The sequence below is a fragment of the Neodiprion lecontei genome, chromosome 7, assembly GCF_021901455.1.
Source record: "Neodiprion lecontei isolate iyNeoLeco1 chromosome 7, iyNeoLeco1.1, whole genome shotgun sequence".
Taxonomy (NCBI): domain Eukaryota; kingdom Metazoa; phylum Arthropoda; class Insecta; order Hymenoptera; family Diprionidae; genus Neodiprion; species Neodiprion lecontei.
The window spans coordinates 26,238,359-26,262,442 of NC_060266.1; the positions used below are offsets into that span (position 1 = coordinate 26,238,359).

Sequence of the window (24,084 nt, forward strand, 5' to 3'; positions counted from 1 at the left end):
CTTCATTTTTTGATCAAAAATTTTGGGTCTCCGATTCGATTTGTCTTACCTTTTCCTGACTAATTGGACCCTCAGGAACTCAGAAAACGCAGCGAAAAGAGCGTGGGATCAACAGGAGAGAAATGGCGAAGAAAAAAGCACCTGCTGAAAAATGTCGAAAACACAGGTTTGCGTTTTCTGGCTGTAACTTTTTATACAATAATCGCAGCTCATTAGGACTGCGCCCAATCGATTTCTCTCGCAAAATTACGTCGGAATAGGGCAAGAAAGAATTTATTCCGGCACTTTTCAAAATTCCGAAAATTTTCGCAAAAAATGCAAAGGGGTTAGCCTTACTTTTTCTTCATTTTTTGACCAAAAATTTAGGGTCTCCGATTCGATTTGTGTTACCTTTTCCTGACTAATTGGACCCTCAGGAACTCAGAAAACGCAGCGAAAAGAGCGTGGGATCAACAGGAGAGAAATGGCGAAGGAAAAAGCACCTGCTGAAAAATGTCGAAAACACAGGTTTTCGTTTTTCGGCTGTAACTTTTTATACAATAATCGCAGCTTTTTGGGACTGCGCCCAATTGATTTCTCTCGCAAAATTACGTCGGAATAGTGGCACAAGTATTCCGTTTCAGCACTCTTCAACATCGCGAAAATTTTTGCCAATAATATAAAGGGGTTAGCCCTACTTCTTTTGAAGCTGATATTACTGCTAAGAGACAAGAGGCTGGATCACTCAAAATAATTGCGTTTTCGTATTTCATTTGTAACTTGTATTCCAATTCTATAAATAGCAATAATTACAGCATACTTTGGCAGAACAAACCTTTATTTCGGAAAATGAGAGAAAGTTACTCGAGAAAAAAAGTAGTGTACATCTGCGTTACTCATTAAATACTGTAATCAACAAAGTAATTTCACAAATTACAGTAACAATATTAAAATCATGCACAATTATCAGTATATATTATATGCATATCCGCACTACATGTAAATCTGCACCTTATCATGCAAACAGATTGGTACTATCTTTTATTTCGTTTTCATGTTGTGTTGTATTTCATTTTCATAATACATACTATTTTTCACTCTATGAATTGTTTTGTACAACTCATGGTCTCTCGGCCATGTATGTACTAGGCATAATAAACGAAACACACACACATAACTGTATACATACATACATACATACAGATCTCACACAATTTTACCGAAGATCACTAGTTTTCCGAGCCACAGCGTCCAGCGTCGTTGTTCGTACGTTCACCGTGTACTATGTATTCTGATATCCTCATCCTCCATAAAACGAGTGGCTGATAGGTTTGTCTGTAATATAAAAAAGTGAGGTACACTGTTAGTATTGTTAACGTGACTTTGATTCGAAAGTGGATAGAGTTTGCAAAAAGAAAACAGGCGAGTGACAAATCGTCCTCCAAGTATGGTATATCAATGACAACTCATTCTCGACCGTTAGTCGATTGTGTCTTATTGGGAGTCTGAGAAAGAGAAGCTTTGAATATCACAGAGGAATCTAGTATCGCATACGTCTGTGAAGAAGCAATGGTACAGGGATAAATTGTGTGTTTGGAGAGGACAAAATGGGCCTCAAAACCGCGGTGTTTAGAAATCGATACGCTTCACGTACTGTGCGAGGTAATACACGTCATCTGATCCAGGGTCAATTTTTATAGGTACGATAAAAGCAAACGAGATATTTAGGACACTTGTAACAGATGCTGATCGTCATCTGAAGATTTTTACCATGGAACAACGATAAAGTACAGGAATTAATTATCGAGGTGTCGATAAACAGCGCCACGCACCTCAAATGTTTAGAAAACGTGCAGGCATTCACGCAGTAATTCTTAGAATTATCGTCACAAAAAAAAAAAGGAAGAAAAAATAATCCTGGGTGGTTACTACGCGATGAAAGCTGTCGTATTTTATTATTTCCTCTATCGCAGTGCCGGCGGGCACTTCGAGTCTAATATATCGATCCACGTCGGGTGATTCGCGGAATAAACAAAGATCGAAGTCTTAGACGAGAGAAAAGTCTAAGAGTATACCTGTACAGAAACTTGGTTTGATTAATGGGGCAAGCACAATGCCTGGCGTTGGCTCAAAGCTTGCGGGCTGCTTAACGCAAGAACTGAAACATAAGGCCGGACTCGCAATGTGCCGGAAACTTGATCAACTCTAATAGGTTTGTGGTCTCGTAACCGCAGAGCAGCCTTGTCCTATAATACCGAAAAGATTTAGCTCCGTAGGTAGCGAAAGAAAATGACGCGAGCAAAATGTGAGAGAAAGTTTTGATGCTAGGAAAATTACCTACTTCAGTTATCAATGTACTTTGAAACCCATGACTCGAGCCACTTAACCGCGCAGCTAGCTCTCTTTCTCCCCAAACTGTCGCCGTCGCGGCGTCGTAAGGCTTGAGATTATACAGCGAGCGTGAGTCGGAGGTTTTCTTTGTGTTTTGTTACGTTTCACCTAATACCGCGCTTCTCTGTATTCCCTCTCGCGTTATCAACGGCCTCACGTATGTACTGTACGAATGATGTGTCCATAGTGAGTGGTTGACTTTTCTCTCACGCGACAAGAATTTGGTACAGTCGTCGCGCCACGTAGGCGGGTTCGAATTCTTACTCACATGGAAAATATGTAAGGTCGACCGACCGCCACTGACTAATGGCGCCTAGGAAGCAGCGTGTAATGCCTAGTATAAACAGCAGTTTATCAAAAACAGCTCCTTGTAAGTGCCCAGTGGGTCTCAGGACTTCCTCGGCTCCTGATTTCATCCGCGCAACAAACCCCACCTGCAATTTATCATTCTCCATTTATCAATCCCCCGTACACACGAGCCGACCAGGACGACGAGGACGAGGATTCGGTCATCCTGCCCGACGTCTCTGCAGCGTCCTTGCAGGAGAACAACCGCAAGTAACAGCTTCGCCTGGTCCCCCTTTCTTCGTCTACGCGGTCTTTTTCACACTCTTTGCCGCGATCGACGTGGAATCGCGTTATGAGAATCACTGACCACTTACACGCCACGTCTAAACGGTTTCGTGTCCCGATGCTGGGAGCCGTGGGGGGTCCACCGGGGTTTCTGTCTGACCGAAACATATGTGTTCTCGTTTCGTAGCGATGATTTAGACTCGCCTATATCAAATAATTTATCCACAAATATGTATGCATAGGTGTATTATGTCCATTCTTTGATTGGATTGGGATTGCAATTTTGCGCTTCGCTGTTATCGCGCTGCCAAACTGGCGTGTACACGAACAGCAGACGTACGCTTTTGGAAAGATGAATAAAACGTTGTTCAGACGAAGGTATTTCAAACGCGAGCTACACGCAGCACTGAACTAGCCACCTATGGGGCCGTGGCTAAGCACCCTGATAATATATGGGTTTCGTCTTGAGTTTAAGGTTCCCATTCTTTAGCACGCGCGTTAAAAAATGGAAGGTTTTATTGCGCCCCCGCCGATGTTACCTGCTCTTAATAAACTAGATTCTATCTGATCTTGGGGGTATATGAGAATGGTGTTGCACCACACGGTGCACCTGATACCATAGCATATATTACGCAGTTGTATCGAGGCACGGATCTTTGCCGAGCAGCTCCATGATTCCTTTAAGCTTGTGGTCAACTAGCTTGTGGTCGGAAAGGCCAATCATAAAACGTTGGAAATGACGAGGTCCTACCGTAACTAACGGCAATCCGTCGTCAAGGTTGATGATTTCGCAGTCAAGTATGGGTATGCACGTATGTTCCAAGGTATAAATCACGTTCGGCACACCGGGGAACGGGGCTCTCGGCTCGAGGACTTTTTAAACTTCTATTAGGATTTACGGGGCGATATCCGAGATATTTCAACGCGGTTCTTCCACCGTTTACAGGGCGTTGATTCATCGCGTTATACGCTTTCTGATGGGCCAATCGCGTGAGTGCTAATACTTTGATCCACGATCTCAACAATGGATGTCTCAATCATCGAGAATTTTCATTGTTCGTTTCGTATCTTTGTGGAGTTTCGTTTTCCTCCCTTATGAATTTACGGCACGTCGTACGTAAAACGGGCGTCGTAGGTACTTTCAGTTTGGTACGCCGTGCAGTTACATCTTGCAGGTGAGGTTCGATTTATTTAAATTTTTTCAATCGGCCCCAAATCAATCGGCCGTAGGTACGAAAGCCGGTGGAACTGGATAGTAGGATGAAAATAAACGCGAGATAAGAGAAAGGAAAATAAGAAATGCCTTAACAAATATCTTTCCACGCGGAGATATACGAGCGAGAATAGTCAAACACGGCAGATCGATTTTCCTTTGTTTTATCAACCATCGAGAAATACCGACGTTCCCTTGTACACCCTTGAAGAAAATTGCCAAGGTCGGAACAAGTCGGAGAGCAGTAGACTGTAAATAAAGTGTTGAGATTTCGGTTAGAGTTTGCTGAAGCGATGAGGAAAGTTTCCCCGACTCTTTACCTATTATAGGATTGTATGGGCGGGTTACCTGGGGGAAAAAAATTCTGTCGGTAATAGTCTCATTGCTGAAATGTTGATTTCCATATCGATAAAGTTGGATTTTAGCGAAAACTTGTTTTCAATTGATTGATCTGACCGTTTCTTGACATTTCATCACCCGATTATAAGATTAAAATGACTTTGGAAACATCGCGGCATCAACTACTCCGGCAGTAATTAGATTTTCCAATTTCTCGTCCATTTTAATCATATTGAACGTCATTTCTAGAATAGTATACGGCATTGTGTGAAACTAATTAGCAACGAATGTACGAGAAATTATCAGATCTATCCGAATGCCGTGTATAAATTGGTAGTGCTGACTTGATAGGCACCATCGTTGTACCTATGTTAAAACTTTTTCGTCTAGCCTACTTAACGAAGGTGTATGAAAATTCGACTCCGAGACTACGCAGCCATTGGTTTGATGAATTTCGGTTTTTCACGTCAACTCCAAATCCGGTATTACGAGAAATTTTCCACCTGCCAGCTAACGAGAGTTGAGCCGAAAGCTCGTAACTGCGGCGATTGACGTTTGCGGGTGAAATATTCAAGGATGTTTTCCAGGGGTCGCTATAGAGGAGAGGTAAAGATTGGCAAAGAGAGAAAAGGCCGGAGGTGGGTAGGGCAGGGAGGAAGGGAGGGAGGGGACATTTCGAATTCAGGCCGTAGGCGTCGCCAAAGGTCCTTTGAGGGAGCAAATATTTTGATTTCACCGTGCCTCCAATACCAAAATCCAGGAGCTACTACCTCTTTGCGTTTTAAATCAAAATATAAGTATTTCCCTCCCGCGATAGCAAAGAGGCGACTGACTTCCCCCGCACCCTCCAGACTCAGCAGCCGCGACTCTGTTTTCAAAACGGTTCCTAACCCAACCCGCGCCGCTAAAACTCTCACCTACACAAGCACACCGACCTGGCGCATGCTTCGTTGAATATTCCTACTCTCTCCAAGTATTTCATACTTTTGATGCGGCTGTTGTGTCCCTACTTCCACTGCGTATGTATCATTAGGGTGGTTCTTATTCAGGGTCTTGACGAATTTTTGCCACCCCGACCCCCAGATCAACTTCAAATCATTCAAAACAAATTGCACACTCTCGAAATCTGACTTTTTTATTTAGAGGAAGTGCGGAGTATTAGTTGAAGTTGATTTGGAGAGTGAGGCGGAACAACATTCGTCAGCACCCTTAATAAGGACCATCCTCATGTATCATGCCGACATTCAAAGTGTACGGATTTTTTTCCATATTCCTGCTCGTATCCGTAAATAGCGGATAAGTGTTGCGGGAGGCTCGGAAGTCTTCCAACTACCCGCATCTCGTATTCTAGTAGTTATGTGTTATAGTTGCGACGATTGCGGGGGAAAGACCTTGCGGGCCGTAGCGTTTGTTCACCTGAAGAACGTTCGCCAACTTTGCCAAAGTCGTTAGGGGATTTCTCGGGCCCCTTTTCTCTCATTCTCTGCAACGATCTCGCAGCCCGAAAACTTCGATACTAAGTCACACGGTGATTCGTCCCTCAGCCGGGAGTAAATTATCGTCATACTTCGCCTTTTTTCCCCGACCTATAGGTGACTCTGAAATCACCGCGGTTATATCCGCACTCGCATTCGCGTTAACGACACCTTGCCTCAATTAATTCATGGCACCGACACCCGACCCGTCGGCATGTCCTCGAAAAGCTGTCAAAATCTACTCACCTGGCCGAGTCGTTTTTCACGCCCACGTACGCGGATTCGCAAAACTCGTCAAATTCATTAAAAGTCCATAAAAGCGAACGAATGAATGAATGAAAAAATGAGTTAGTTATGTCGGTGTCCCCTGTTCCGTATGAATTGGTATATTCGTCAATACGCCAAGTAATTTAGCCCCGAAGCCAACCGATCAGCCTACTTTCCAAGCTGCCGACAAAAAAGCAAAAAAAATATCGCATCGAAAAATAATGCCACCATTGCTGTTACAACAGAAGAATCGCCATTGCACTTTGGCGTGAAAACTATCTGAAACTATACAATATGCTTGGTAGAGATCCCGTAAAAATAGAACGGGGAAACCGTTGTGAAAAAAATGTAGGGCTAAAATAAAAGGATGAAAACTCGGAACGGGTTGCAGCGTTCCATATACGCGTACGGTATATATTGTAGTTCTGATTTCTGGCTCCTGATTTTGCGGATCGTAGCAAATCGCGAATCGTAGCAGGTAAATCCGCGGCTGTACGTATAAATATATCGGTGAGGTTCGCGTCAAGTCGGAGCCAAGAGTCGAACAACTCCGAGCACCCCTCGGCCATATCGACTCACTGCAATAGTGACGTTCTTCGTTTTCGGGTTATCAGGATTCGGTGAATGACGATGCGATGCTCGGCTTCCTGTAAGACCTGCGGGATCGACAGACAGCGAAAGAGGGGGTAGAGGAATAAAGTTTCAACGTTTTTCACGTGACAAACGCACGTGCGCCAAATTACTGCGCAGAATAATCTGCTTCGATCGTAGATGTAAGCGATTGCTCCGATCGTCAAAGTTCCTTGCCCTAAGTTCTCTCGTTTCATCCCACCTGCCAAAGGCATATTGAGGGACACTAGGGAGATCCTTAATTAGGGTGTTGACAAATTTTTTCCACCCCACCCCCCAAATCAACTTCAAATAATTCAAAGACAATTGCCTAATTTCATCAGTCAAAAATTCGTCAACACCCCTAAATAAGGACCGTGGCACCGTAAGAGACACTCGAAGAGTTATTATAACGCGTGCTGCACCGCCGTTTCGCCCTTCGTCGGCGAGATCGTCCGGTTTGGGAAGCCAGGATGCTGGCGTCGCTGGACCAACGCAGATACCGAGAGGAGTTAGCGCGCGGCAAGAAGTCGCGGACTATGCCCGGATCGATGCGCGCTGGCGACAGCGTGGCTGCAGCCAGACGTACTTCGTTCCCGTCTCCCGTTCCCTGCTCCCGTCGGTTGGCCCTCTTACAGGAAGGAATCCATGCTCCCTGCTTCCCTCCCCCGCCCCCCCCCCCCCCTCCCTTGCCAACCCGCTTCACCCCACGCCGGGTGGTCCACGCGCTCTAATAGTACGCGCTGCTGGGGTGAAACGACTGGGGGATGAAGGGAGCAAGGAAGCGAGGCAGGGAGCGGGGAGGGGGAGGCGGAAGATCGTAACCCACATTCCGCAGAAGAGTTGCGTCACACCTTGTTGTTCTTTTTCCGTATTTTTTTTTTCCCATTCCTTTTTCGTCCATTCTCCCTCCGCAGGCAGTCCCGTTTACTCATCCGCTGCGATACATCCACCATGCATCGCGTTTTCCCCACCCACGAGCTTTAAGCTTCCCTCCGATCGCTGGTGGACCGCCGACGATGCCGCGTTGTAATCGTTTCACCAAACTTCGCGCGCGCTGCGTTGGACTCGACGTCATAGTTCAATGACTTGACTTGGTTTCGGAGGCGATCGCTTAAGCGCAGCGGCGGTAAGCGTTAAAACTAGGTTCTTCACGATACAAGCTTGCACTGTGCGAGCGTTGAGAATACTGATGGGTGTTGTCTGTCGAACTTGTGATTAGCCTGCTAATTGCTCGGTTCTGAGGATTATGATGCACTATCGAGCTTTGATCGCGGGGGTTTTCACGTATAGAGTGCGAAATTCAATCGTACCAACGGATTACTGCGGCGTCTTATCGTGTTGGCAAAATGCATGGAGGAGTGATTTAATTCACCTGTTTTTTTAGCAGGTATTTCCTCTTACGTAAGGGTGCCTGGGCAGATTAAGCGGCGTGATGAATCGTAAATGCGGCGGTAAAAAGAGAGATGCCTGAGACGATGGCATTACGGGTGACAAATAACGGGGAAATGCCCGCTTAGGTAATCTTCGTAGGTAATCTCCTATTATCCTTTTTTCAATACTCACGATATTAAACTTTTCGTCCGAGGGACTTAGCTACGAGAGGCTTATTAAAATCCTAGTCAATAGAACTATGTAGGATTCGGTGAACGGGGAATGGAAGGACGAAAAGAGAGGGAAAAATTTCGTAATGCCGAACACTGTAAGAGTTTGGATACCAAGTGATCCGGAATCTCGGCGTGACGTGGAGGCCAACAAACAGATGGTATCCGAAGTATAGTTCTCGTCGGTCGCTTGACATTTTTGTTTCTTCGTTTTCTCCTACTTTCGGAAGCGAGTGATTCACGTACGTTCATTCGTACGCTGCGTGACGGGGTCCGTGACCTCGCCGAGAGTGGATATCGCATTTCACGTTGCTGCCGCACCGGAGCTGCTTGGAATGGATTCGGACCGTAGAAGAGAGTCGAGGGATGAGGATGAGACGGACTCATTTTCAAGCTGGAAAAGTAGCGCGGTCAATCGGATAGCGGTCGAAGTAGCTGCTGACCGCTATGCGACACGACACAGTGGAGGCATTCAGCCTTGAGAGGCTTTCCGTAGTCTCGAGTCTGCGGGGTTAACAATTCGTCGCTTATTCGTAACTTCCGGTCCTCGAAAATGTACGCACGACACAATGGACAACGAAGTTACCTACGTCGCGGCCGGCATAAACGCCCGACTTGTATCTACGACGAAAAATCACCGCCGCCCCGCAACCTCGTCCTGCATAAGATAACGAGGTCTAATGCTGCTGGATTATGCCGGGCACGTAACCGCGAACCAAGCGACTTTTTCAAATATACGGAGGTGTGCGGACCTCTGTTATATTAACGCGAGACGCTCTTTCGCCAGCTGTATGTACGTACTTGGGCAAGGGACGCGATTTCGCGGTTCCGAATTTATGATAGCCAAATATTGTTGGAGCGGGTAGCTGCGGGGTGACGTTATCAAACCTGTCGCGACACGGTAGATAATTGTCATCGCGAAAGCAGGGGTGAAAATAGAGAGTCGAAGCAACAGTTCGTACAATTCGTTCGACACGTAACAACGTTTGAAATCGTCTACACCATGGCTCGTAGAACTGGGATTACACGTAGGTGGCGATCATCGCTCTCGCCGGTAGATTGACGTGAATTTCAACGAGCTCTCTATTAATTAAGGACAACGCTGTACAGCCAAGATACCGATTCGCTGTCAGTTTGTCTCGATATAAGTGGGGCAAAAACAAGGCTATAGTCGATCTTCGAGATCCTCCGGGAGCGGAGGACGGCGGGCAAAGATGAGAGGGTAAAGTTTTGACCGCGCGGATCTGGCGCACCGCCGCAAGCAACGCTTACGCTTACGCTCACCCCGGGGGTGGAGGGGGTTTGGCGACCCCCCCATCGCCTCGGCTCCCGCGGCGTCATCGGCATCGAATCCACTCACTCGCGTGCTACCGCTCACTCCGAACAGAACGTAGAGGAGCGAGCTTACTGGAAAGCTGGAAGTCCGGCGCGGGCCCCTTTGACGTTTAAAACCACGCGGCGAACTGTAAAATCTGCCCGAAAGAGTCTCTCCCTCATTTACCGTTTAACAAGTTCTTTTCGCATTTTCGATTCGTCGCCCGGCTAATCTCTGATTATTTTTTTTTTGTTTTTTTTTAAATTATTTTCAAAATTTTTTTGCTGCTCTTATAACTCACCCGATTGGTCGAGGAGGGATACATTAACCTCAGGAGACACGAGTTTCGCTATCGAGGACACGCGGATCAGTGCTGAAGAGAGAAAATCAACGGAATATTATAACGTGCGAACGTAGATAAGTTCGGTTCGATTATTTCGTGGTGGATATCACAGCAACGGAATAAATTCTTTTTATTTCACCAAAGCGAGATACTGTGCTTGTCTCTACGAGTGTACGATACCTTTCAATTTTAATAAAATACCGCGGCGAATAAAGTTTGTTTCTGTTACCAACAAGAAACTGCAGGCGATCGGCAACGACTGTGAATTATTCTGACAGATTTTTTGTGCCCTGTGAAATTTATTGTTGGTGAGGCTATCCTTTACTTTTTATTTTCGCTTCGTTACTTTCGTGTGTGTGAAAAGAAATCCCAGTGATTTATCAAGATCGTGAAAAGACAAACCTTGAGAGAAATGGAAAGACTACAACTCTTTCTCGTAAGTAAAAATAAACTGACCGTAACGCTAATCGGACAAGATATATTGATGGTGAAGAATCACCGAAGTTTTACCAAAGAAACGTTTCTCAGCGAGGAGACAATTTTTGGTTAATTTCTAAGTACCCAATCGTTCGACGCGCTCTCGTGTCCCGGGATTATAAATTGCGATTTTTTCCGTTCAGCGAAATAATCCTCGGTTCTCAGATATCGTCATTAGCACAGGCAATATGTTGCTCAACAGGAATTCTGCTCTAGTCCAACTTCAACGTCATTTCACATGACTTATTGCCAAGACAAATTGACAGATAAATTAAGAAGATGCGATAATAATACAGTAACTGCGTGGCAAATAAACTATATAAATATAACATTGATGGAAAGTAGGAAAAAAATCAAATTGTAATCCAATCTTGAAACATAATTATGAATGTGATGAACGAGTAACGGAAACGATAAAAGAAGTGCGCATTTCATTAGCGCCACGAGTTTCAATTAGGTCTCGTTGATTGTGTCGTAAAACCCTCGACATTCGAGATATGAGAATTATTAATTATAGTAAGAAATATCCGTAAAACTTTTCATTGATAATTGATAAGTTTTACGTATCAATGAAAGTTTCGCTACGTCATCCTGTTTACTCGCCGACACGTATTCCTACCACATTTTTCTATATCGAGTTATTAATCGCAATACAGGACAAAGAAAAACTCGGGCGCATTCATTCATTCAGCCGACTTCCCGGCGGTATAGATTAACATCGGCGGTGTGTTATTCGGCAAAATAACCGGGACGACGGACAAAACGGGGGAAAAGAGATTCCCTTGGTAAACGATAGGATCTACATTGATTGTTCCGAGAAGGAGAGACGGAATGAACAAAATATATAACACGCCTCGTCGTTAACGAACCGGAGCGAGGGGGTGGGAAATATGACGTGGGGAAACTATTGTGTATCAAATAGGCGGCGAGGAATGCAGGGTGATAAGTTTGCGAGGTGAAATTGACGGAACGTTACCGCGAGCTTAATTCGATCACGAAAATATTCAAATAACGCTGCACGACCAAGTGACAACAAAACTAGAAATGATTCTCGTCTGTGGTCTGAAGAGACGACACGCGAGGCAGACAATCATATATATATATACATATATATATATGAGATATCTGGCGAATGTACTTATCAAGAATTGACTAAGCGGTAATGTCGCGACCCGAAACGAGTGGGAGGAGAGTGAAGTAAAATCTTGGCGAAACCGAGATAGACCGAAAGCTTTATACTCGGCGGTGTTGCGTCGGTGAATATTTCAGGGTGTAACACTCGACGCGACTAGAGTTCTCTCTCCGTTCTCTCTTCGCTCCTTTTCTCTCCCCGGAGCGGCGGGGTGGAAGGAATAGGTGAAACAACTTGGAGATAACGCAAGGGAGGGCGACCCTGAAAGGGTAAAGGATAAATTGAGTGGGGAAGCGCGAGTGTAACCTCCGAATCTCAGCCGGGCTGCCCTTCCTGACCGAGATAGTCTATTCTTCGGCGTTGGAGTCGGCGAAGAGCTAAGACGTTCCAACGGCTTAAGCTCGGGCATTTCTCTAGAGCCAAAAGAACCGCACGTGGCAGATTTTTATTCCAGCCGGAGGCGCCTTGCGGTCAACTCTGGGAAGCCGACCGGGTTGAAAAACTGCATCGGGTGGAACGCGCACATGTGTGCACGTGAAGTTTAGCTTAGGAACCACGTGCGGTGGCTGGTCTTCTGTGTCTGATACTCTTCTCTCTGGTGTTTCTTTCTTTCTAGTGTACGCTTCTTTGAGATAAAAGACGATACACCAAGCCTGGCGTGTCAAACTGTCCGCGTTGTTTATGGAGCCAACACGAGTTCTCTTTCACCGTCTGACTGACTTCAGGGTGGATGGCGAAGCCCGGGGCGGTGGGTACAAAAGGAAATTTGCCTTTTTCTCGTGACCAGAAACCCTCCCCTCGTGCAGTTCCGGGAAACTATTCGACTCCGTATCGGGGTGCCGGGCTTCAACCTGTTCCCTACCTGAGTCGCTATTCAGGTAGGTGGAGAAGTCGAGTCAGTAAAATGACGAGTACGTAGCCTGGATTGGACCGAGTTTTATGTCCTCTCTTCAGCCCAACAGATTCGGAACTGACAAAGAAGGTATCCCAGGTCGATATCTCCGATTCGATTTCCTTTGTAATATGTTACGGTAGACTAAAAACCAAGCGAAACGTATTTTTTTTATCTGCCATTAAACGGTTGAAGGGGGTGAAACTACCGTCAAAAGTAAGGCATGTCAAGAAACGATTTGGCATTTTTTTTTCTTTAGAGAGAAAATTACATGTTTTATTTCTCGTTATGAGAAAACTTTTCCACTTGGATTGGTTAAAAAATGTTATGTTTTTGTCGGCGAAACTGCCAAATCGCCCCTTGACATGCCTGACTTCGGAGGATGGTTTCACCCCCTCAAAGTGTGCAATGGCAGATGGAAAAAAAATACGAGTCGCTTAGTTTTCAGTTTACTACAGCATATTACAAAAGAAATCAAATCGGAGAGATCGTCCTGCGACGCCTTCCTCGTGAGGCCGATCCCGCGTCGAGCCGTGTTCGCGTAGCTTCGAGTGTCCGGAGCGCCGAGGTCGTCTCGGGTGTCGACTGAGGCCGATTTTCCCCAACAATAAAAACGTAAATCGTCGGACGCACAATGGCGCGTGCGAAACACTCCAGGACGGCTGCGGTAGCGGCGTGCTGCGACTTTTGTAGAAGGTATGAAAAAGGAGGAAAAAGCCTCGGAGGAATTCCTGAGCGAGCCGAGGGGGCACTTCAGCGCTATACCTACGGTGGCCGGTCAGCGGTTGCCGCAATAATTACGATCGGAGGGTAGGGTAGGTCAGTTTATGCTCAAGAACGGTATCGGATCGACTATTGCTCACTACCGGGATGCCGGGAGACGCTCGTCCTAATTCCACCTCTTAAGTATGAGACGTGAGCCTCTTAGGCGCCCGACAATTCGAACGTCACGCCACGAGCTAACGACGATCAGCTTTTCAAGCGACTTTGACTAGAAAGTATGAACGAGGATAGAGACTGGCGTTGATCGGAGCTGCGGATACCTACGATCGCCACTTTACCAGACTTGTGAAGTGTGAAATGGAGTCCGAATGGGTCGAGATCACCTTCTCGTCGGTCCAAATTCACCCGATCCGAGTATTTGCCGGTTCGATTATCCGGGACTTGGCGATCGTTCGATCAATCTAATGATCTACGATGACACGCGAAGGACGCGGTGTACAGCGAGCTGACAAACAGAGTCCTTTTGCGTTATAGGGGCTTGCGAGGAAGCGGAGAAGCGGAGGAGGTAATCCCCGGCTGAAAGCGCGTGGGCATTACGATGCCTCGTGGGAATTGATCCTGGGAAGAATTCGAGAACTATATTTAAAAACGAATACATATTCTCTAAAAGGCTTTTCGCTCCACCGATCAGAGCGACGGGCTTACGGGGATTTGTCAGGGATGTGGAAATCAGTGATGACTGCGGCCGGACCCTTACCTCGGAAAGTGACGCCCTAAAAGGGTTTGAGGTATTATAGGTATGTATCTCCTCGGGATCTCCCGCGTGTAAGTATGCACGCTCAGGGCTCCTCTGAAGACGGTCAGCTATCTCAGGATTCCTCGTCGCTTAACGAGTTCTTGGCAATCAATGCCGCGCATAACGCACCCAAATCCTACCTGCCACGTTCCGGGATGATGTAGCTTTCCACGGCCATCGTACAACTCTTCTTCGCCTCACTTGTTAGCCCAAGCTGCAAATATGGATTCGCTACGGTCCATTTTTTATTCCGGAGGTACTAGTAGGCCGTTTCGGAGGATCGGGAAAGGCGTGGAAGAAAACGAGGATGACTGAGGTCGCGCCGCGAAACGTCGGTAGAGACGTTAAAAGTTGATGATAAGAAGTGAAATGTGTGTATAGCGATAGCCGAGCTAACCGTGGCGGTGTTAGAGGCGCCGTACCACTTCGCGTCGACTATTAGGGTCAGGTTCGAAGAACTGATTTCTACTTTTTTATCGGTGGTATCTCACCTCCGTGTAAATGAATATTTGCTCAACATTTGTTCTTTTTCCTTGCGTCTGTCCCGTTTCATTCTATCTCTCGGCGTATCTCTTACCACTACTCGATATTCGCACACTACAAATCGATCCTGCGAAAATTGCCATCCCATCAACAGGACGAACTAATCAGGAGTGTAATTTATTAGGCTTATCATTAAGAAAATCGCAATACGTAACAGGACGAAAGTTCCAGGGATCAAATTAAATAGGTTTCCGTTGATGGTGTGAGTCAGTCGATCGAACAATGGGACGCTAAGCATCTCAAAGGAATTAACACACGTCGCGGAGCATGTGACAGCTTTGAAATGATTCCACCGATTACTTTGCAGCATTTATTTTTCGGGTGAAATTTTGTTTTGCGATTTCCACGCATACCCGGACCCGCTATGAATATTTCACCTCGGAAATTGTCACGTTTTCGCACGCGCCAAACTCGGAAGTTACACATGCTCGCATTCACCGTAGATATCGTTGAAATAGTGGCTATATGCTCCGAACGTGTGATCCTTGCAGCTGATGACTCGTAACTTCATTTTTTGCAGTCTCCCAACTCTGTCTGCCAGTAATCGTGGCAGCGCTAATAATAAAAAAAAGTTGCCATAGAACCTGCAGCAATTACATACTCAGGGTCGATGACGCTCGGGGTCCCCCAGGGACTCGGCGATTAACTTTTTGCGGGTTCTCTGGCTTTTTAAACGTTTATTCTCACTCGCGGTTTTTTTCGTTTCCTCCATTTTACCCTTCTCTCTTTTTTCAAGCCTCATCACACCTCGACGCGCACCCTGCTACAGATTTCACGCTTGTAACACGCACGTACATGTATGCGACCGTCTGAGCGGTGTCCGAAATGAAATATTGTCACTCAGAGATTAGAAATATCAAAGAAGTGCACTTGTGATGGAAGATAAATGGTAGGAATAAAATATGTCGCGTTAAATATGAATCTGGAGAAAAAAATTGATACCTGAAGAGATTGTGCAAATTTTTCCCGATGACACAGGAAAATTCTGCCCGCATAATCATTCAAGTACACGGACGTGAATTGGACAGTTGATCTTTGTTCTTCTATAGACTGCACATCTCAAAGTAGGTATACCATATTACGTACATTAATACGAAACTATGATAACAGTAGAGTTCTTGGGTGCGTCTGTGTGTGTGCGTATGTGTGTGTAGAAAGTTACGTCTCGAATCCCGATGTGGATTTTGTACCTTGTTTTCGATCGAGGGTGCGGTATAATAGTGATAGCAATAGTAAAAGTAATAATGGTGGTAAAAGTAATAAAATTAGTAGTAGTAGTAGTAACAATTATAATAATACCAACAACAGCAACGATTAGGAAAGTAACAACGGGTGACAGCTCGTGTTCCAACATTCATACCTGGAGCCGCTGTCACAGTTTGGCAAGGATCCGCGAAGGCAGAATACAGCCCCACATCGCAGACACGTTCGATGCGTACCAAAGCGAAAAGCTAGCTATACCCAGCGTTGCTGCGGCTGCTGCTGCCAGTGCCTCTGAATGCTGCGGAATTCAGTGTGCATGCCGGATGTTTCGTCAGAGAACCGGCCTAGCTCTCAAGCCCTATCGGCAAATCCGCATATGGATGTACCACGACGCCTGGGTGAAGAGCCAACAATAAACCTGGTCGATAGAGAGTCCGATTATCGAACATCGCAACCCTGACGATTAGCTATGTTTCGTTATTGGAACCTGTGATCGAGGATTGACATTTCAAAAACGACGAAATTGTACAGGTCGTCAATGGGAATAAAAAGATGAATAATGTATTGAAAATAAAATTTTCTGTACTCGGTTTTTCAAGACATTGTTCGTTCTTACCATTTTTCCATTCTTTTTTGTTCACCGCGACGGAAAAGAGCCTGATATGTGTGGTCTTTCATCGGTGAAACAAAACACGTATATCCAAGGTATCCACGCTTCGCACGAGGGTTAATACTTGTATTATGTACATATTTGTACATGGACCACAATGCCTACAGTGTTCTATGTAGGCACATAGAACTGGGAAAGAGTCTTTGTCGTTAATCCAAATCGATTTTTACGCGGTGAAGGCAAAGGCAAAGGCGAAGGCGACGCCGGTGACGACGACGGCTCAATCAGGAATTGACTCGCAGGGTCTCGGATGGAAAGGAAACTTTTGTTGCGGGATTAGAAGTTACTTTACAGTTGATATTCTTAAGCGTCCTTCTCTCCACAACCCGCCTCTTATTCTCCTTTTATCCGTCCTCCTTAAAATCCGAGTTGGAGACCCAGTTCCATTTCATTCAATTATACGGACACCTTTGCGAAAAGAATGCAAGCTCATTAAATTAAAAAATACAGAAACGACGACGCAACCACGTGTCATAATATTGCTGCAGAAATGTAATTTAATCGTAACGGGAATGCAGCTTCACCGAGGATCTTGAAAATTGGATTAGGTTGAAGAGAAGAATGAATTTGCAGCGATGAAAAATACGAAAAACTGGGAAGGAGATTCCAGAGTTCGAAATGAATTGCTAATGTCTGGATCACGTGCACGGTAAGAACGTAAGAAGTGATCCTCGTTTGTCGCGGTTGTAAAAGATGAGAGAAAAAAAAAGAAATGTATTGTGCGTAGAAAATATGATAAAAGAAGAACAATTAAAATGCGAAATATAATTTTATGGCTGATTGTGTGGTAATTTAATGCGTTTCATCCTACACAAGTCCTTCGAGTGAGACTCGTCGAGGCGGCGCCTGGTAGCCGAAGACGACCCACCCGACCCATCCGTTCCATTCGTTCAACGCTAGTCGGCCAGCTCCTCTCTCCTCCCCTCTGGAGGACTATCCTCTAACGGTCACGTTTTTAATTGGGTAAAAATTAGCGCGACTCCCCCCCCCCCCCCCTCGCTCTTCTAATTAGCCCAGTGCGACCGAGTCCTCGAATTTTGCCAGCTAAACATTTTGCACAGTTTTCGCATCGTCTGTTATTACCAATTTCACCGGCTTGACCACGGTTTAACGCGCTCATTCCCCGTGACATAATTTCCTCAGATTAGCATTATTATTATAACTGTTATTACTGTAATTAAGTACAGGGTGTAGACAAAAAAAAATCCCCTTCTCTCTCTCTCTCTCTCTCGCACTGAGGCAGAAATACGCTACACGTATCGTTTGCCTTTGTTATTTTTTTCTCCGTTGCGGTTTGACGTTAGTGCGGCTTGGATTTTTCGACCTGATGCTGGGCTTCTTACACATCGTATACCTCTGGTAGACTTATGACCGTCGAGTGTGTTTAATTGACGAGTATGATGCACACTGTGCAGTTAACAAGTGGACGCGACTGATTGCGTGAGCTGCACTGCGCAGCAATTGCTTCTTCCAGTCTTGCAGTGTAGGAGGAAATGTTTTGATTGTGATAATTGAATCTTCGTCAAGTGTATACATTAGACTATAGAATTAGCCACTGTGTTCCGTAAATTAGGTCAGTGTACACCGTATAGCTAGACTCTAATGCAACGTCCGATCATTGAAACGGACGTACAAAGTACAAACATTTCATTATATACATATAATCTATTTCACTACCCTCTTCCAAATGCCCAAGCTATTCGTTTTGCTCCTCGGTTGTGGCAAATTAATTATACGAGTGTGTGTGTGTGTGTATATATATATATATTCAAAATCAAGCCAACGGTCAAGGCTTATTATTAGCAGTAACGCTCAGCGCGCGGATGAAATCTGCGGAATAAAAGGATTAGAGACGATTCACAAAGTTATGAATAATCCTGAGGATCTCCTCATATATACGAGTACATATAGCTGCAGAATCTTCGATTCTCTCTCGGTGGCTGCAGACGAACGCAAATGCAATTCCATCCATTGATTGGCGTTTCCACGGCAACGTAGAAATCTTGACGTCATTCCCAAGGTAAGCTTCACCGGCTCCTTCGCGGCTTTTCACCAAGGAGAAAAGTCAGGTACTTTGCTAGATATATATATATATATAGAGAGAGAGAGAGGGGGGGGGGGGGAGAAAGAGATCCGTAGGTACATCGAAATCGGTGATTTCTGGAATCTCCCAATTATCCACATTCCATTCGTACTGCAAGATGACCGCCAGTACCCGTAGTTTGAAACGAGGTATTTTTAACCGACCTCGTTTCCCACGAGTTCAAGTACAACGCAATGAAAGTATAATCATGATTATTAACTCGTTAGAATCCGATACAATCGTATCGACTGATTTGTTCCCACACCTTCCATTTTTCTTCTCGCTTCTCTTCTTCGTTTTGTTTTCATATAAACATAAATCCCGATCCAGATTCACTTTGTTTGAATTCTGTACTTCCTCTCCGAGTCCGCCTTTGAATATGGAACGAAGCAAATTGCTGAGAACCCGCCGACGTTCATTCAGCTGAATATGTTGTTTGAACAAGAGACACGAGCAACGCCTATGCAGAGATTGAGTTTGCAAAGCACTGTATGCAGCGAATAAAGTAAAAAAAAAGTGTGTGTGGGTGTGTGTTCTTTCAAACAAAAATGAAACGAAGGGGGATGAAATTCGGTGAATTTTGTTTATCCATTTTCAATCTTCTACTTCTCTTTTTCCGTGACCTCCGTGTATTTTCATTTTCTTTACCCATATTTATATAATGGCTTCGAATTTCGCCGGGAAATAACGACGCAGCGGTAGCCGTACAGGCATGGTGTACCTACAGGCTTGTATGTACCTACATACGTGACCGTAAAAGGGTTAAAGGGTGGCCGAGCGGAAGGAGGAGGGCCCCGAGGCTACGTTCGTTTTCAAAAATAGATTTTCCGAGCTTATTGTTACCTGGCCATTAATCAAGGGTCATGCATATACGCGACGAAGGTATCCTAATTCTCTTTATAAATCGTCCACTCGATTTATACGCAAATAGCCAAAGAGGCTATAATACCGCGGTCACATATCCCCTCGTTTATATTCATGTACGATCCGTATAATAGACGTATAATGCGTGTATGCGCACATGCTTACATTCTCGTCGTATAACCTGCCAGAGAAATCACTTGTTTTAATACTTAATCAGACTTATACCCGAAGTGTTGGTGGATTCTTTTTTTTTACTTTACCTTTCGAAGGATACTGGTTACGGTTGACCATCACGCACGGTGTCCGGTAAGAAATCCGGAACTACTTCAAGGACATTTCCAGGACATTTTCAGGTTATTCACGGAAATTAAGAATAAAATATTTTTCAAGGATAGTTTTCCGGAATTTTGAAAGAAACCAAAATTTACGGACATTTCCAGGACCACTGGACACCGTGCCATGAAAAATCGAAATAACAGGGGATCGTTGTCGCGAAGTAACTCACACTGCCTGTAAGCCGTAACTTTTTTTTCAAACTCGGTATTTCGAATTTCAATGATTACACCGGTCAACACGAATTTTGAGTCTGGATTATAGGTGTCAAATTTTGGTTTCTTTCACGTAACTAATAAAAGAAAAAGTAGTTTTATTAGATAAGGTTTGCTTTTTGTTTCAAAGTACCTGCTGCTTATATTATCAACCAAAAACTCAAAGACTTATTTATAGACGTAAAAAAGATAAGAGCAAACTTTATAAGTAATAAGTGAAGATTTGGGTCGTTATTCGATGTATGGAATCAAAATTTATTCATTCAAATATAAACCGAAAAAAAGAATGTTTCGTCGACCTGTGTTATCACATCGGTGACGAGAAACTGAAACTAGTTTAAAAAGCGCCGAACTACATATTCATAGTGTTTTATCCCACAAGTCAAAATCGATGAATTCCGTTAGCCTTGTGAGAGAGCAATACTTGTGAAAACCAGGTTTATAAAAAGACCAAGAAAGACAGTGGGAGATAACAAAGCTGCCGTCAGAAACCGTCGCGCAAGAAACTTTGGACAAAAGGTTCGGGGTGTCAAGTTAGGGGGACAGGTTTGCAGATCTTGCAGTTTGTCAAATTAGTATTTCGTCTGTCGCTCGACGAGTCCTCGACCTCCGTTTACCGTGAAGTGGGGGAGGTGAGCTGGCAAAGAGTAGATATTAATTGGTGCTCATAGTCGAGGAGCGCCTCCGCAGTCCCGCATGCTGCATAGGCGACGACCTGATTAGCGAGGCAAGCGGTCACGTGGTCGAGGTGGATCAATCAAGCGCCGACGGACCGTCGGAAAGCTACGTCGTATGCCTAAACCCATGATGTTGTACCTGGGTCCGTGACGCGTGTTGGAGTGGAGGGACCACTCATGGCACGAAAGGCATTAATGCCTCCCTGGAGGAGCTTCGGCTCAACGACAAGCGCCGCAGCTCGTTTGGTTCGCACGCGGCAGGTTTCGTTCCGCGATCTCATTTCTATATTGATTATCGTTCCCCTTCGTTTTCGCTGCATACGTAAACAAGCCGCCTCGGCCCTCAATGTATAATTCCGCATCGAACGCCCGGAATTTATTTCGTTCTCGCTTTAGAGAGCGCGGAATTATTCTAGGGCGAAAAGACTGAAAGTAGAGAGAGTAAAAAAAAAAAAAAAAAAAAAAAAACGGGGGATGAAAAAAAAATGGTGAAAAATAAACCGAAACGGAAGAAAAGAGCGACGAAAATACACACGGTTTTCAGCTAATCGGATCGTTGAACGAGCCCTGGGACTCCCTTTGTTGATAATTCCCTCGCGCTACATCGGCGAGCGTCGTTGACAAGGGTGGAAAAAGTTACGCAAATCCCATCGCCGATATCCAACCAAGTTCACGGTCCGTACGTGTTCAATTGTACCTGAATACAAAGCAGGAACCACAGACTGGTAAAAATAATCAGTTTCGGTTAAATATCAATATTTCCAATTTCGAAATTTGCAGCTCAAGCAGCAGCTCGGTTATTTAAGTATTTAAATACGATATTATTTTATTCCTACTAAACCCAAGTCACTCGTTCTTTCGACAGGGGAAATTTAATTTAGACGGAGAAAAGATGCGAGGGAACAAACAGAGCCGGATCGAATGGTCGAAAATGAAGAAATGAGGGATGAACCGCCCCTAATACGCAGCCCTTCGCGTCGATTGTTGATTGAGGCGAAGGCGTTGTTCTTGTGTGGGTGAAAAATGAAAATACGTGAGAAAGAAGGGGCGTCGTAGGTGACGAGGGGGTTGAAGCAATGTCAATTCCCCCCGCATCCCGGGCAAAGTCTACCTCCCTCGCCCATATTTCTGGCTCGCACCGAACTGGAAGATACATCTAGATAAATGCGGCGAAACGTGCCCCGCAAAGCGCTGTTTATATTTTGTCCCCAAAGCGGTGGCGGGTAGTCGAGGCTCCGCGTAAGGTGGACAATAATTCACCGTCACCGGTCGAAGATTTACTGTCAAACGTATTTGAGTGGCTGTCGCGGGTCGGGCACGAATTGCACACCGAGGAAATTTCTCGACCCGAGTTGAACGCGAGGTGCAGGGAAGAATGCTCGCGGCAAAATCGTCACGGTTAAACTCCGTCGTTTTAAAGGTTAACCAGCTAAACGTGTAGCCGGAGATCTTTGACGTGGGTCGAGGCCGGGGGGCGGGCATCACCTCGTCCTCGACACGCCGCGATCGGTCAATTATTTCCCAACCTTATTTTTCCTGCCTAAGGGAGCGGAAAACAAGCCCGACTAGAGTTCGTGTGTGAGCAAAATTTTTTAGCTGGAAAATTTTACAAGCGCCATCCTATCTGTTCGAAATTCCCCCGAATCGCGAAATTTCTTCTATTTTCTTTTTCCACTTCACACTTTGAGGCTAAAAAAAGAAAATTCACCAATTCGCGGATTCGCAATCGTCGAAACTCGTTATTACCGTAATACGCTGTTGTTAAAATAACCATAATATGGGACTCCGTTTCTCTCCCGCTCTCAATTCATCAAATTTCAACCTCGTATAATATTTTTTGCAAACGGTTGCCTCTCGCAAATGCTAAACTGGCGTCGAGCGAACGCCTCTCCGCTTCTGCGTGCCTTTGAGACAAAGTTACTTCTGCTGGGGTTGAGATTCCGGGGTGAGTTTGCTCGTCAGCGTATACCTGCAGTGGATTTTTCTTTGGACGAATAACGCGAATTGAATTTTTATTCCATCTCTCTACTCAGCCAGCCGTTGGCGAATAGTCGTCGAACCGTCGTCACAGCATCCTGAAAGCGAATCACATACTTCTTCTAATGGATTTCCGGCATGTGTGTGTTAATTCTTTCTCTATTTTCTTCGCCATTCCTCAAGAGCTTCTCGCCCTGCACTTTTCCCGATTGTAACCGAAACGTACTTTCGCCGGTCAAGAGGAGTTTCCAGCGTGCTTGTGTCACCGCGAGGGAAATCACGATGCAGTCACTGGCTCCTTTCCCAGGACCAGACCAGAGGAACATCGTCCCAATGCAATCGATGTCAGTCCTACTTTTGGCACTCGAGGTTACCAATCGCCTCGCAGGTATAATAGAACCACGAAAAAAGGCCAGAGGTTGCGAACCAATATTTGCAAACCGTTTCCCGTGTGGCCTGTAATATCCGTCAGAAAACGGGACACAAATGTCAGAGGTTGACGGTGTAAACTTGTAAACGATTTTTCCTTCGTTTTTGTAACGCCAAAAAGGGAGATGATCAAAGTACCGTGCATTGGTAGTTAGGATCATCGACACTGCGCATCTGCGCTTCTGCGCGACAGCGGTATTTTCCTCGGTGGCGAAGCTTTTGTCCTGTAAAATGTTGGCATTTTTACAACCGGAGTATTGAAGTGAGTGACAAGGATTTTACCGTCGTCAAACGAAACGGGTGTAGTTGCGGCGGCAGTCGATATGCATTCGCGAGTTCGTTGCTGCAGCGACTACTGCAATGGTGAATGGCACAGTGACTCGAGTGTCTATCGAGGACTGAAAAGCGAGCGCCGCGTCAAAGCTGCGGCAACCCGAGCGCAGTACGTGCACCAAGACCGTGATGCGTTTCGGGCATTGAGGAGTCCGGTAGAAATGGACCGGCTGTAATTTCAAAGCAAAAAGCATATTCTTGTAGCCGTTCAAATATCCCGGCCAGCAAACGCCGCCGTGGAACAATTTTCTAAACGAACGATTTCGGACCTGTGAAAACACAGTACGAAAACGGAATTTTCCCAAGCTACGCGTACGGAACCCTCAATTTTTGTTTATGCTCACATAGCAGCGCACGTACGGTACATATGTGGGCACATGTACACGAAATCTCCATTATCGATCAATCTCCGACATGACGCGCATCACCGTCGCGGTATTTGCCGGTGGTTTGAAAAGTCATTCGAACGCTAAGGACGACGCCCTCGATTTCCCACCGTTCGCGTCGAGTTGAATATGAATTTTCCACCACTCCTCCCAACCGCGAACCCGGGGGTTCGTTGTCGATTCGTTCCACCGCGGCGCCGGATGTGGGGATAGGTCGAACCGATACCGATATACCGGAACCAA

General features: G+C 45.4%; 2 protein-coding genes across 8 annotated transcripts in view; one reads left to right on the forward strand and one right to left on the reverse strand.

Moving 5' to 3' along the window:
- Nucleotides 1-833: 833 nt before the first annotated feature.
- Nucleotides 834-24,084, reverse strand: part of LOC124295596 — a 110,645-nt gene continuing 87,394 nt past the window's right edge. For all 4 annotated transcript variants that reach the window (XR_006905487.1, XR_006905488.1, XM_046746073.1 and 1 more), the window contains one exon: nucleotides 834-1,314. Coding sequence is in view for 2 of the 4 variants with exons in the window: in XM_046746073.1 (XP_046602029.1) it covers nucleotides 1,209-1,314 (106 nt within the window). In the remaining 2 variants the exon portion in view is untranslated. The remainder of the gene's footprint in view (nucleotides 1,315-24,084) is intronic.
- The window catches only part of LOC107220852 (protein madd-4), a 94,196-nt gene continuing 79,938 nt past the window's right edge, over nucleotides 9,827-24,084 (forward strand). For all 4 annotated transcript variants that reach the window (XM_046746058.1, XM_046746059.1, XM_046746060.1 and 1 more), the window contains exon 1: nucleotides 9,827-10,544. In XM_046746058.1, the coding sequence (XP_046602014.1) occupies nucleotides 10,521-10,544 (24 nt within the window). In that variant the 5' untranslated portion in view covers nucleotides 9,827-10,520. The remainder of the gene's footprint in view (nucleotides 10,545-24,084) is intronic.